At 45.9% G+C, this 12,531-nt stretch overlaps 1 protein-coding gene across 1 annotated transcript in view; it reads left to right on the forward strand.

Annotated features, from left to right (window-relative positions):
• TMEM248 (transmembrane protein 248) overlaps positions 1–12,531 on the forward strand; it is a 92,174-nt gene that overhangs the window by 16,559 nt on the left and 63,084 nt on the right. Inside the window, exon 2 of the mRNA XM_078679475.1 lies at positions 9,022–9,188. Within this exon, the coding sequence (XP_078535601.1) occupies positions 9,039–9,188 (150 nt within the window). The 5' untranslated portion in view covers positions 9,022–9,038. The remainder of the gene's footprint in view (positions 1–9,021; positions 9,189–12,531) is intronic.

A 12,531-nucleotide genomic window follows, 5' to 3' on the forward strand; every position in this document is an offset into this window, starting at 1 on the left:
GAATAGAGAGTAGATAGTGAGTAGTAGAGAGTGAGTAGTAGAGAATAGTTCGAGTAGTAGAGAGTAGTGAGTGTGCAGTAGTGAGTGCAGTAGTGAGTGTGCAGTGGAGAGTAGTGAGTGTGCAGTGGAGAGTAGTGAGTGTGTAGTGGAGAGTAGTGAGTAGTTCGTCTGATGCTGAGGGGGAGTTTGTTCCAGGTCTTGGCCACGATGTAGGAGATGGATCTACCCCCTGTTCTGGCTCTGTGGTTGCGGGGGATTTTGGCAAGGGCTAGGTCGGCGGAGAGATTAATTTCTTAGGGGCGTGGAAGGAGATTCTTTTGTTGTGGTATTGGGGTCCAGTTTTGTGGAGGGCTTGTAGGTTTGTGTGAGCAACTTGAAGGTAACACTTTTCAACTGTTAGACAGTGGACTTTGCGGAGGTGTTGGGTGATGTGATCATGTCGTGGGATGCTGAGGGTGAGTCTGGCTGCGGCGTTCTAGGCGGTCTGGAGTTTGTGGAAAAGTGATTTGTTGATTCCAGCGTAGAGCGTTTCCATAGTCCAGATTGCTGGTGATGAGTGACTGTCTTCCTCGAGTCCGGGTGGATCCATTTGAAGATCTTGCGGATGATGTTGAAGCATGTGGAGGACATGGCATTGATCAGTCGGTTCATGGTGAGTGTGGAGTAGAGTATAATGCCGAGGTTGTGTGCGTGGTCCGTGGGGTTGGGAGGGTTTCCGAGGGCGGGAGGCCAACAGTTGTTGTCCCGCGCGGTCAGGGTGGATCCGGGGATGAGGCCTTCTGTTTTCTCCCAGTTGAGCTTTAGGCCGCTAATGCCTATCCAGGATGCAATGTCCTTCATTCCTTCCCAGAAGTTGTGTCTGGTGATGTCAGGTTCCTTGGTGAGGGAGAGGATGAGCTGGGTGTCATCTGCGTAGGTTACTATGCTGAGTCCGTGTTTTCTTACGATGGTTGCAAGTGGGGCCATGTAGATGTTGAAGAGCGTGGGGCTAAGGAAGGATCTTTGAGGTACTCCGCATCTGATCTCTGTGGGTTCGGAGAGGAGGGGCGAGAGTCTTATTATTTGTGTTCTGCCGGAGAGGAAAGAGCAGATCCAGTCTAAGGCGGCTCCCTTTATTCCGGCGTCGTGGAGTCTGGCGGCTAGTGTGCAGTGGGAGACATTGTCGAAGGCTGCAGAGAGCTCTAGTAGAATGAGGGCAGCAGTGTGGCCTCTATCGTGGAGTGTGCGGATGCCGTAAGTGGCGGCTATGATGGCAGTCTAGGTGCTGTAGTTGCTGCGGAATCCAGATTGAGATGAGCACAGGATGTTAGTTTCTATGAAGTGTGTTAGCTGTGCAGTTGATTGTTTGTCTGAGGCAGCCCTGTGGAAGATGTGTGGCGGGCAGGGGTCAGTGGGTGCTCCGGAGTGGATGCGCTTCATAGTCTTAGCAGTGTCTTCTGTGATGACAGGTGTCCAGGTCAGGAGGGTCAGCTGAGTGGGGTAGCGGGTGGATGTGTTGGGTCGGTACCTTGGACTTGGCCGTCAGAATTGTCGTAGAGTGTCCTGATCTTGTGGTGGAAGAAGGAGCTGAGATTGTTGCAGAGGTCCTGGGAGGGAGGGACGTCTGAATCCGCTGTGAGGTCTTGCGAATTCTTGTGTGATGGTGAAGAGTTCCTTGGAGTTGTGGTATTTGGAGAGGATTTTGTCCTGAATTAAGTTTCTCTTTGTAGATCTGATGAGTAGTGGTGTGCTGTGGTGGCAGCTCTAGGCACTGTGTGTTTCTGGGATTTTGCTGTTTCTCCCCACTTTCTGCAGTCTGCACGAGCGCTTGGATTCTCGGAGGTCCGTGGTGAACCTGGGTGCCTTTCGTGTTGTCGTCTGTCGGAGTTCTGGAGGGGGGTGAGCGTGTCAGCTCTGTCGGCGATCCATTGGTGGAGGTAGTTGACTGCAGTGTTGCCGTCTGCCGTGGTAGGGGGGCAGTGCGGCTGAGGTAGGAGGGGGGATGCTCTTTGATGATTTTTGCTCCTGTTTCTGCATGGGAGGCGAGGTGTAGGCTTGTGTGCGGTGGGTTTCGAGAAGTGGACGCAGTGGGGTCTGTCCAGAGAGGTTCTGTGGTGTGACTGAAGCAAATGTTGTTTCTTCCGGCAAAGATGGGGTCGAGAGTGTGTCCGCTATGTGGGCAGGCGTGGAGACGAGTTGCTTCAGTCCAATAGTGCCGAGATTCTCTAGGAAAGCGGTGGATTTGGCTTTGCTGAGGTTGTCAAGGTGGAATTACAGGTCTGTGAGCAGTACATAGTCTGTGGAGGTGAAGGAGTGGGGAGCAATGTATTCTGCGATGGTGTTGGGGAGCAGGGTCTGAGTGGTCGGTAGGCGAGTGTTGAGCGCAGTGTAGTTCAGGGGTTGGGCTGGATCTGGAAATGGATGTGTTCCATGGGGCGTCGAAGTGGCGGTTGTCAGTGGAGGGAGCTTTGGTGGGCGGTGGCAAGGCCTCCTCTGGGGTGGTCTTTACTCAGGATCTTAAACCCGTCGAGAATGGCGTTTGTGATGTCGGAGCGGAGCTGGCATAGGTCCAGGTCTCTGTGAGGAAGGCTACATCGGGCGAGAGGGTGTTGAGGAAGTACCAAACGTCTACTGTGGGTCTGTGCAGGGAGCGAAAGTTGAGGAAGATGCAGCTCAGGGGTGTCGGTGCTCTGGCGTCCGTTGGGTTGGTGGGTGGTAGATGTATGGGTCTGGAGGTGGCTGAAGGTGCGTCATCAGTTTCGGTAGGAGAACGGGCTGTGGACGTTGCTCGGCGTCGAGAGCTGGCAATTGTTGCGTCCAGGGTTGAGTGCCTGGAGAGTGCTGCAGTCATAGCGATTGGGGGGGGAGGGGTCTTAGGACCAGGGTCCCTGGCGCTGGTTGTGTCATGGTTGGGTGAAGACGGGGTTGCCTTTGGCATGCCAGCGTAAGGAGGGGTTTTAAGCAGAGGGAGAGCAGCTGGGAGGCGGGTGCGGGAACATTGAGGGGGAGGGGCCACAAGGGCAGCAGCGGCGGGATAGGAAAAAGGAAAACAGTGAAAATAGGCAGAGGCAACAGCGAAATCAGGAAAAAAGGCAAAGGTAGAAAAAGGAAATAAAAAAAGAGAGCAGACAGAAAAAGGCTGGCCAAGCGGACCAGTAGAAGAGGCAGGAGCCTGCAGGTGGAAGAGGGCCTCGAACACCTACCCGGAACCAGAAAGGCAGTGCCTCAACAACGGAGCTGGGCGAGGGGAGAGCAGTTTCCCTAGCCAGTAGGTCAGAGTTCTTGCTCGCCCTGTTGTGCAGCAGCCGCAATTATGTAGGGGTCGGGGGAGGAAGAGTAGCTGGGAGGTGGAAGTGGGAACACGCAGGGAGGGGCTGCGGGGGCAGCAGCGGCAGGAAAGGCAGAATGAAAACAGAGGAAAACAGCAAAAACAGGCAGAGGCAAACGGGGAAATCAGAAAAAGGCAAAGATAGAAAAAGTAAATGGAAAAGAGAGTAGACAGAAAATGGCTGGCAGAGTGGACCAGCAGAAGAGCACTCTCCCACAGGATCACCAGGGATGAGGCGCAGGCCGGAACCTGTGGGCGAAGGAGGGCCTCTAACACCTACCTGGAACCAGAAAGGCGCCTGGGGCAGTGCCTCAACGACGGAGCTGCGCCAGGGGAGAGCAGTTTCCCTGACCAGGTCTTACTTTGACCCTGTTTGTCTGTTTTGCTTGTACTCATAATGGAGCTGTATGTCGTAAGGATGTGTAGGAATTACTGGTCTGCAGTGGTTGTAGGAGTGGGTCAAGTGGATGCAGTAATTTATATCTGAGATTGTGATGGCAATTTGATTTGGTCTGGCTGTGTGCCCTGTGGCTACTGCCATAGGATCATATTGGACACGTGTACATCACGGGTGTGCTGCCTCATATCGTTTGCCAAGAGCACATTTGGTGTCCCTTCCTTCATTGCCGCATTGGTATGAGATTCTTAATTTGGTTCCTAGTGCAGCTGTCAGGTCTTTGATGGGTGATTCATGCGGTGGGCCGTATGTATGTTTTGTAAATATATGTGTACTTTTGTATAGACCAACCTAGACAAGTACATACCACTATATATTTAATCATATTTCAATAGACTGTGGCACAACTAGGAGACATGAATACATATCTGCAAGTATCCTACTAGTGGTATTCTTGAAGGAGCCCTCCTTGAAGGTTTAATAGGGATGGGGAAACATGCAAACAACCCAAATGCAGGCATTCTGAAACAGTGTCCACACTACCAGTATCACATATATCGTTCTGAGGAAGAGTGAGATGCTATTGCCTCCTTGCCATCTTGTATGGTTGGGTGGGTATCCGAGTCCCAAGTTTGAGCGAAATAAGTTGTCAGGGTTTCCTAGATGCGTCTTGACACAGAAGTCGGGGTCTGTAGCGATGCATAAAGTTTACATTGGGTGTAATGTAATATAATAATAATGCAGTGCACCAAATCTCCAATCCAGTCTTGTCTGCGTGGCACCCTCAGACTCACCCAGCACATCACTATGTGCCTCTTTGCCAACAGCTGAGCTATCACACCGAATGTATGCACTCCTTTTGAGATCTGCTTCACAAAACCCAGCAGGGCAACCATGGGAGTAATAACCACTCAGAACTCACTGATATTTGTAATTGTGTCCGCCACCTCTTCCCAAAAGACCTGTATGTCAGGACGGCCACATGCCAGGTAGAGAAAGTCTGCATGACCATGGGAGCACCACAGACAGCCATTTGAACTAGAGGGGTCTAATTTGTCCCTCTCGGCCGGTGTGGAATATAGCGAGGCATATATTTGAAGTGTAAGAGTTTATGCTTCAATGAGCTTAGTTTAATTTTCATTCAGCATTATGTTCATTGGTGACGTCAGTTTCAGAGTTTCTGCTCCATACAGCTCTGGAGCTGTCTGGGGCATGGGTGTGTGCAGCAGAGAAGGTTTTATTAAGGCCGGATACCTATTTGGTGGCTTCGCTAGGGGGGATAATCAAGGTCAAGGCAGCATAGTCTGCGGGATTGTCAGGAAAGCTGGGCAAACATGCCTGAAGAGCATGTTGCACCCTCATATAGAGGAAACTTTCTAATGGCGAGGGAGTATCTCCCCGGGTAAGTTGCTCCAGTGTCACCAAGTTAGTTGGGGTAAAGGTCGCCCAGTTCCCTCACCTCGCAATTTGTAAAAACACGCTGTATCCGTTTGTCAGTTGTGGGTGGCAATAGTGGGTTGTTGGCGATTGGTATGGCTGGTGAGTATAAGCTAGGGTGGTCAAGTCATTCGTTCTGTCTTTTACAGGCCCAGCAGGTCGTCGCAGTGGCCTTCCCTGTGCGTGTGTCCCTAGGGAAGAGCATTTGGAGGAGAGATGCTACTGAATTGGTCGCGCTCTGGTCACAAGTAGTGGAGTCTGGCGTCAGGATGATACCAGTGTCTTACATGATGACATTGTGCCGCTAGATAATAAAGCTCCAGATCCCAGATCTAGCACACCCTTCTCGTATGGCAATGTGAGAGTGCACCAACTAATGCATGGTTGCTTAACAGCCCATATCAATTTAGTTGGAGTGCTGCGGAGCCTCTGGGGAAAGGTGCGCAGTAGTGAGATTGGGATATGGACAAAGAGATAGAGAAAACTGGGGAGGACCACCATATTATTAATGCCAATTCTGACAGAGATGAATAATGGCAACTTGGTCAAAAACTCCAACCTGCACATCAAGCCGTTCAAGTGCAGGGCCATAATATTCGTGTACGATCATCTATTTGTCTTGATGTCATTTTACCCTCCAATATTTAACAGTGTTGTCTACCCAACAAGTGGGGTATTCAAATGGGGTGGGCAGTAAAGGCCTTGCAACATCATGGTGCAGTCTTGGTTGTTGTGCGTGATCCTGTTTCCATTGTCTTTGCAGCAGCAGTATCCAGTAACAATTAACTCCATCCCCTGTTTGGTGGCCTTTATCTGTGCCTAACCCTACTGATAGACTTGAAAAGGAGTTATTTTGAATAACGTTTCGGGTAAGGGAGACGGGAGCAAGAAATCATCATCTCAACGGTAAAGGAAGCTACTGGTACTGCTCTTAATTGGCGAACTTGCTTTTGTAATGGTGTCTGCTATTCTAACCATCATATCTTTATTTTCTGCATTACAAAATGTTCCCGGGGCTAGCTCCTCTTTTCTTTTAGGTATAGGTCTATCTCCCTTGCCTATGCCCCTTCTACTACAGTTACATTGTTGCTAGACGATGGGGCACAATATTTTACATTTTTCCTCTATGCGGTCTGGGCAGTCGTGAAGAAGGGGTGGAGGTGGTTGGGGGCAACATACGACGGGTTAGTAAACCTAAAATAAATAAAACCACTTACCTTGCACTTGCTGAAACGCCGACTCGGCGATGCGGTGAACGTAAGTTAAGTGGTTTTCTCTAACGTTTACTAACCTGTCGTATGTCGCCTTCCACCCCCTCTACCCATGTCCTTCTCCATCACGCTTACCTGCCCGGACCGCGCCCGGGTCAGTTTACGGACTACATGTAATGGCTGATGAGATTGCTGTGTTCCCCAAAAGCTATCTACTCTTTGCAGAAATCTTCACATTTAGGTGATGTTTTCACTATGCAGATTGCATCTAACTGGTTACAATAATTTTGTTTAAGTTCTTCTGTAGTTTTTCACATAATATAAGACTAACATTTTGTATTTGTTCCGTAGCCTTCCGTACATGCTCAGGAATGAGCAAACCTCTCCCAGTAACATTAAAGAAATAATAGTTTTACTGGCTATGCCATTCGTGTTCTTGTAATGTTTTATACATTGCCTTCTGTGGTGAGAATCTGTTATTTTTATTTTTTCCATGAACTTGACTGTCATTGTCATTGTATGCCACATACAATGTGTTGGTTTAGGATTGTTCTCCACGCCTCGAGGTGTAATAATAGTATCTTGGAGTGTATTTAATCCTGGGCAAATACTGTTTGTGCGAGTTTATGGCTTTTATTAACAATGCTGCTGCCTTCTCTCTTAGTTCTGTTAATATAATATGTTGTAAATGTCATATAACATGATGGTGAGTCCATAATATGAGTCTTTCTTTTGCTTTGGCAGAAGTTGTTAAACCTTGTACTTATGATTTAGGCCTTTGTATGCACTTTATGTGTTTATATTTGTGTCCTGGGAGTGAGTGTCTGCAGGTCAGGTGGTGTTTGAGTATAGCGGCTGCTTCTGTTGGCCTTTGATCTGCTAGCATATTTGTGGGATGTTGTGAACTGGATCTCATTTAAAGGATCTTAGTGTATTTCAGGCATTCATGGTGGATATTCATGGGGTCACTTGCCGATGCTAATTTTTTTTTCTGCACATGCTAATTCTAGGATCATACTAGATGAGCGTGTCTATAATACGTATGTAGGGTCTCATAGTATTCTCTGACTCTATGCATCTTTGTTCATTACTGTCCCCAGTCTGTGCTGTAAAAGGCACATGTGGATGTTGCTGCGTTTTGAGGTTAAATGGTAGTGTCGGGCCTGCACATGTTGACATTGTATTCATCCATTCCAACACCGCAAACCCAATGCCAGCTGTAGTCAGTGAAGCTGTGAGTCTTGATCTGCCCATGCTCCTGGTTCGCCTCAACCCACGATGAAAAAATAAACACAGGGGGCGGCGGGGAAATGGGGCACGAGCAGCCATGGGTGCCAGGGGCAAGACTGAGCCTATGGTAGTCAGTAGTACACATATAAGAATCAATAGAGTTGATATAATGGCCAAGAACTTAGTTGGTGAAAGTTTAACATATCTCTGGGTCACTGTACCCTATGGGACCCACCTCACTCCGGGGGGAACAAGTAGCACCTAGGGCAATTGATTTATAATGCGGGAAGGGGGTGTCAGGAGGCCGTTATAAATTATAAGTAATACTGGCTGGGGGAAAGGACGAAAAATAACACTCGCACAGCCTTGAGGCCTCTATCCACATCTGTGGGCCCTTGATTCCCACACAGCACGCTGGCCGGTTGAGGGAAAGAAAACCTTAAGAAGGCCAACCGTCCGCAGAGGAAAGAGGCCAAGCACGGCCACTGCACTCAGTGAAGCATTGGCGCTTGAAAACCTAAGAGGAGTAGTGCACAGTCTCTCCGACCGATGCATCTGTAGGTCACTCCTGCAAAGTGTGACTGCGGGACCATCCCCGGACCCTGCCGCTCAAGACTGGGAACTCTGATGTGTCCCTGCAGAGCCGGAATATCAGAATCCAGCAGTCCATGGACGACGCTGCCTCAAACTGTCTCCATGTTTGGCGGCTCAACCATGCCTCCTTGTCTTTAAAGATAACTTCCCATCCTGCTTTATTGTGGCTTTGAGTGACAAATGACTAGATATTTTTTGTTAAAAATTGATTGGATAAGCCCTTGATGGTACATTACATCTGTAAAATCTGTAATGTGAATATATGGAATTACATAATCCAGATGCAATCACTAATCTGTTTGGAGTATTTTATACTTTGTGCTGGTTTATTTTCTTTTTTTTCTCTTTCTACCATCCCAGCCAAGGAGTTTTAATGTGCTTTGGAAGACAGTACAGCCTACCACTGTTATGTCTGATCTTTGGAAAATGACAGCCCTTGTTCTTCAGAATTCTTGAAATTGAGTTTGGCTGTACATTATAGGGCGAACTCTTTTCCTTCTTCACCTCCTGCCAAACCAAGACTTGGCATGACGGGACTAATGTGTGCAGTAAATGATTCCTTGTTTTATTTGGCAAGAGCTAGCAGTCCTTTGCTCTGGGAGCACAAACCTGACTTATGAAAGGTATCTTCAATAACACGAAATTGGTCTTATGGAGCAATCATTGCTTGAGGAAGGTGTTTGGAAGTGAATGGCAATTCATGAACTGTTCTCTCTTAAATTACCAATTTTCACTCTGGAAGATTCGAGCATTTAGATGTGGGAAGGTTAGTTTTGAGAATTGTTATCCCGTATTTGCTTGTATATTGTATGTATTGATTGTGGTCCTGTGTTGTTTACTTGCAGGTTAACTGGAGCTAGCCATGTTCAGCATACATCCCTTGGAGATCCTGAAGAGTTATGTAAGCAGCCGTCCTCCTCTTGTGGTCTTTATGATCAGTGTCAGCGCCATGGCAATCGCCTTCCTGACACTGGGATATTTCTTCAAACTCAAGACACCTGCGATGACTGAGGTACAGCAGCTACGTTTTATCAGTCATCTGCTTCATCTCACTCTATCCTAAAATACTACAGCTTATTGTAGAATATACTGTTGGTGAATGTTCGAGGTTAAGTACTTGAACATAAGCTTTCTCTTACTTATTGTCTTTCCTATTATTCTTAGTCATTGAATATCAAAGGCACAACCGGATGCTTAACCTGACCATAAACAATGAGGGGAAAAGTAAAGGAAAAAGGGAGGGAGTGACAGGAAATAGGTGGAATCAGCCATTTAGATTGGCAAAGTGTTGTGAAGAATTACTCAAAATCATTTGAAGAGTAATATTGATTTATTAGCTCGAATCCTCAAAGCATCCAGTGGTCGCGGACGCTGCCGCCGGTCAGACTTCTCATTCAACTATGCCACTTCTAACACAACGACAAACACCCGAACCCCACACACATTCAAAACATACCAACATCATGTTGCACACGAGCTGTCAACGGAGAATGCAACTTGGTTAACGCGCGGCTGGTGTGTCATGTTTACACGCACCTTCTCACGTGCTATTTCTCGTGCTTACTTGTTAACTATATGTTGAATTAATTATAAGTTTATTAAAAGGAAAGGAAGCACCACCGGCTACACGTCTTGCAGCACCGGTCAGCGCACAACAACTGACTTAACCGTATGTCTCCAGCTGAACGGCCCGATCGCAGATCGTGCCGTGGCATGAGACATAGACCTTTGAATAATAACAAACTATAGTTAACAAGTAAGCACGAGAAATAGCACGTGAGAAGGCGCGTGTAAACATGACACACCTTCCTCCCTTAATAAAACAAAACAAATAAATAAGTAGAATAAAAATAAAAAAAAACATACAGAGCAAAACTTCAATTACAGTTTCATATTAAGCTTCTAATTTTCCTTTGACAAAAGCAATAAAATCAGACATCCACTTAGGTTTTCTTGTTGTTCTTTTCTGCAGGATAACATCATTATTATTAACAGACTGAATATTTACATTTTGACAAGAACTAACATACCTATTTCCATTTTAGAACCAAATTTCCCATCAACGTATTTTTTATTAATACTATGAGTATGAGCAAGGTGTTCTTTAACTTTCTCTAAATCTACATTGGAAGAAGTGGATTTAACTAACCATGACGGATTCACCTTAGTTCTAGGAAGTCTTCCCCTCATGATTTCATACGGAGAACATCCAGTCATGGAATTCACTGTGGTTCTATACATCCATACTTTCTTATGAACTTCCAATTCCCATTTCGTACCTTCATTTCCAACTGATTGTACTGCACTTTTGAGAACTCTATTAAATCTTTCTATAACCCCATTTCCACTTGCATTATATAGAGAAGTAGTGGCATGTATTATTCCCAATCTTCCAAAATAATCTTTAGCTTTGTGAGAATTAAACTGTACTCCATTGTCAGTTATGAGTCTAACAGGTAAACCCTCTTCAGTAAAAACTCTATCTAAAAACACAGTACAGAATCAGTGTCTATTTTATCAACAATCTTGATGACTGGCCATTTAGAAAAAATATCAATGGCTGCAATGATATACTTTGAGTCACAACCAATGGGACCCATATGTCCATACCAATGGTCTCCCACGGATTGTCAGGAATAATGTGCTCACCCATGTTAGGATTAAGTGTAGTTAAAGACTTGTCAGAATTTGCGCAAACAACACATTCCCTGACTATGCGTTCAATAAACATATCCATGCCTGGCCACCAAAATAAATTCTTAACTTGGTGTTTGGTCCTGACAATACCACTATGGCCATCATGACCTTGTAAAACTATTGTTTTCCTTACACCATTGGGTGGAACAATACGTTCACCTCTCTTGATGATATTGTTATCACATGAAAGCTCAGATCTCACTTCCCAGAAACTCCTAAGCTTCTACCTCTGAGAGGAAGAAGAACATTTTATTACATTGCCTAGGCCCTGGAGGTTTGAGGGTCTATAACAGAATTGAAAAGCGAACAGTAGCTGGTGGTGAAGTAAACGTGTTCACACAGGCCATAGCAGACCTTAATGCTTACTTTGCTCCAACTGTCTGCAAGGCTGTACATCGTTTAAATTTTTACCATAGGAAGCAAGAAGCGAATGAGAAAGTTGAAGACTATATTGCTTCACTAAGGAGACTGGTGTTGTCTTGCAAGTTTGGTAATATGGAGGAAGAATTAATACATGACCAGCTTGTGATGCACTGTAACAATCAGAATTTACAGGACAAGTTGTGGATTAATGGGGACTCTAGCTTAAGGGAAATTTCTGCCATTATAAGTAAAGCTGAGCTTACTTCTAGATGTGCTAGAACTGTTGTGGGCAAAGCAAAAACAGAGATTGGTGATGAAATTGTTAAGATTGTTAGAGTTCCTAGTCACACCAACTTAGATAAAGGGAAAAACAAACCTGTATATAAGCCCAAGAATAAGTTTAAAGAACCCATTACCTCTAAGTTCGTGAAAGGTAATTGTTACAGATGTGGGAGCTCTTCACATCTTGCCAATGACAAAAAATGCCCTGCACTTGGCCAGAAATGTGCTTATTGCAAAATGACTGGTCATTTTGCAAAAGCATGCAGGAATTCCAAGTCTGTCAAGTGTGTGGTTGAGGAGTGTGAAGACGAAGATGAATGTGCTGGTTCTGAAAATTTGGAGTACAGTGTGTGCACTATTTATGATGACGACGTGATTGAAGTTCATGGTAGAAAGAGGAAGAAACCTGTGTGTGAAATTGTGATGAATGGTGTCCCCGTCAAATTAACAGCTGATTCCGGTTCCCCATACTCTATTGTTAACAAGAACAGATGGGAGGAAGTCCTCTGTCCTAAGTTAGGTTGCTCTTTAGATAAACCGGACATCCGTCCCGTAGGCTATACAGGTAAACCGATTGAATTATTAGGTGTGCGTGCACTAGAATTTGTATTTAAAGGAAGGTCTGCTTTTTGCAAACTATATGTATCTAGAGCTGGTCCATGTGTTTTAGGCTGGTGGGACCAAGGCGAGTTGGGTATACGCTTGGATCCTAACAGTTCAGATCCTGTCCTGTGCATTGATTCTTTGAAAACTTGTGACCCTGATGACATTTTCTCTAAATTTCCTAAAGTCTTTTCTGGAGATGTTTGTAAACTCCAGGGTTTTGCACACAAGATTGTTCTTAAAGATAACGCAAAACCCGTGATTCACAAGGTCAGGAATATTCCAGTAGGGGTTAAAGAGGAGGTCAGGATTGAAATACAAAAGCTGGTTGACAAAGAGATTATAGAATGCATAGAGTCATCTGATTGGGTCGCCCCCTTTGTGGTCGCACGAAAAGCTAATGGCAAAAT

This window comes from Lissotriton helveticus, chromosome 3_1, assembly GCF_964261635.1.
Source record: "Lissotriton helveticus chromosome 3_1, aLisHel1.1, whole genome shotgun sequence".
In the NCBI taxonomy this organism is placed as follows: domain Eukaryota; kingdom Metazoa; phylum Chordata; class Amphibia; order Caudata; family Salamandridae; genus Lissotriton; species Lissotriton helveticus.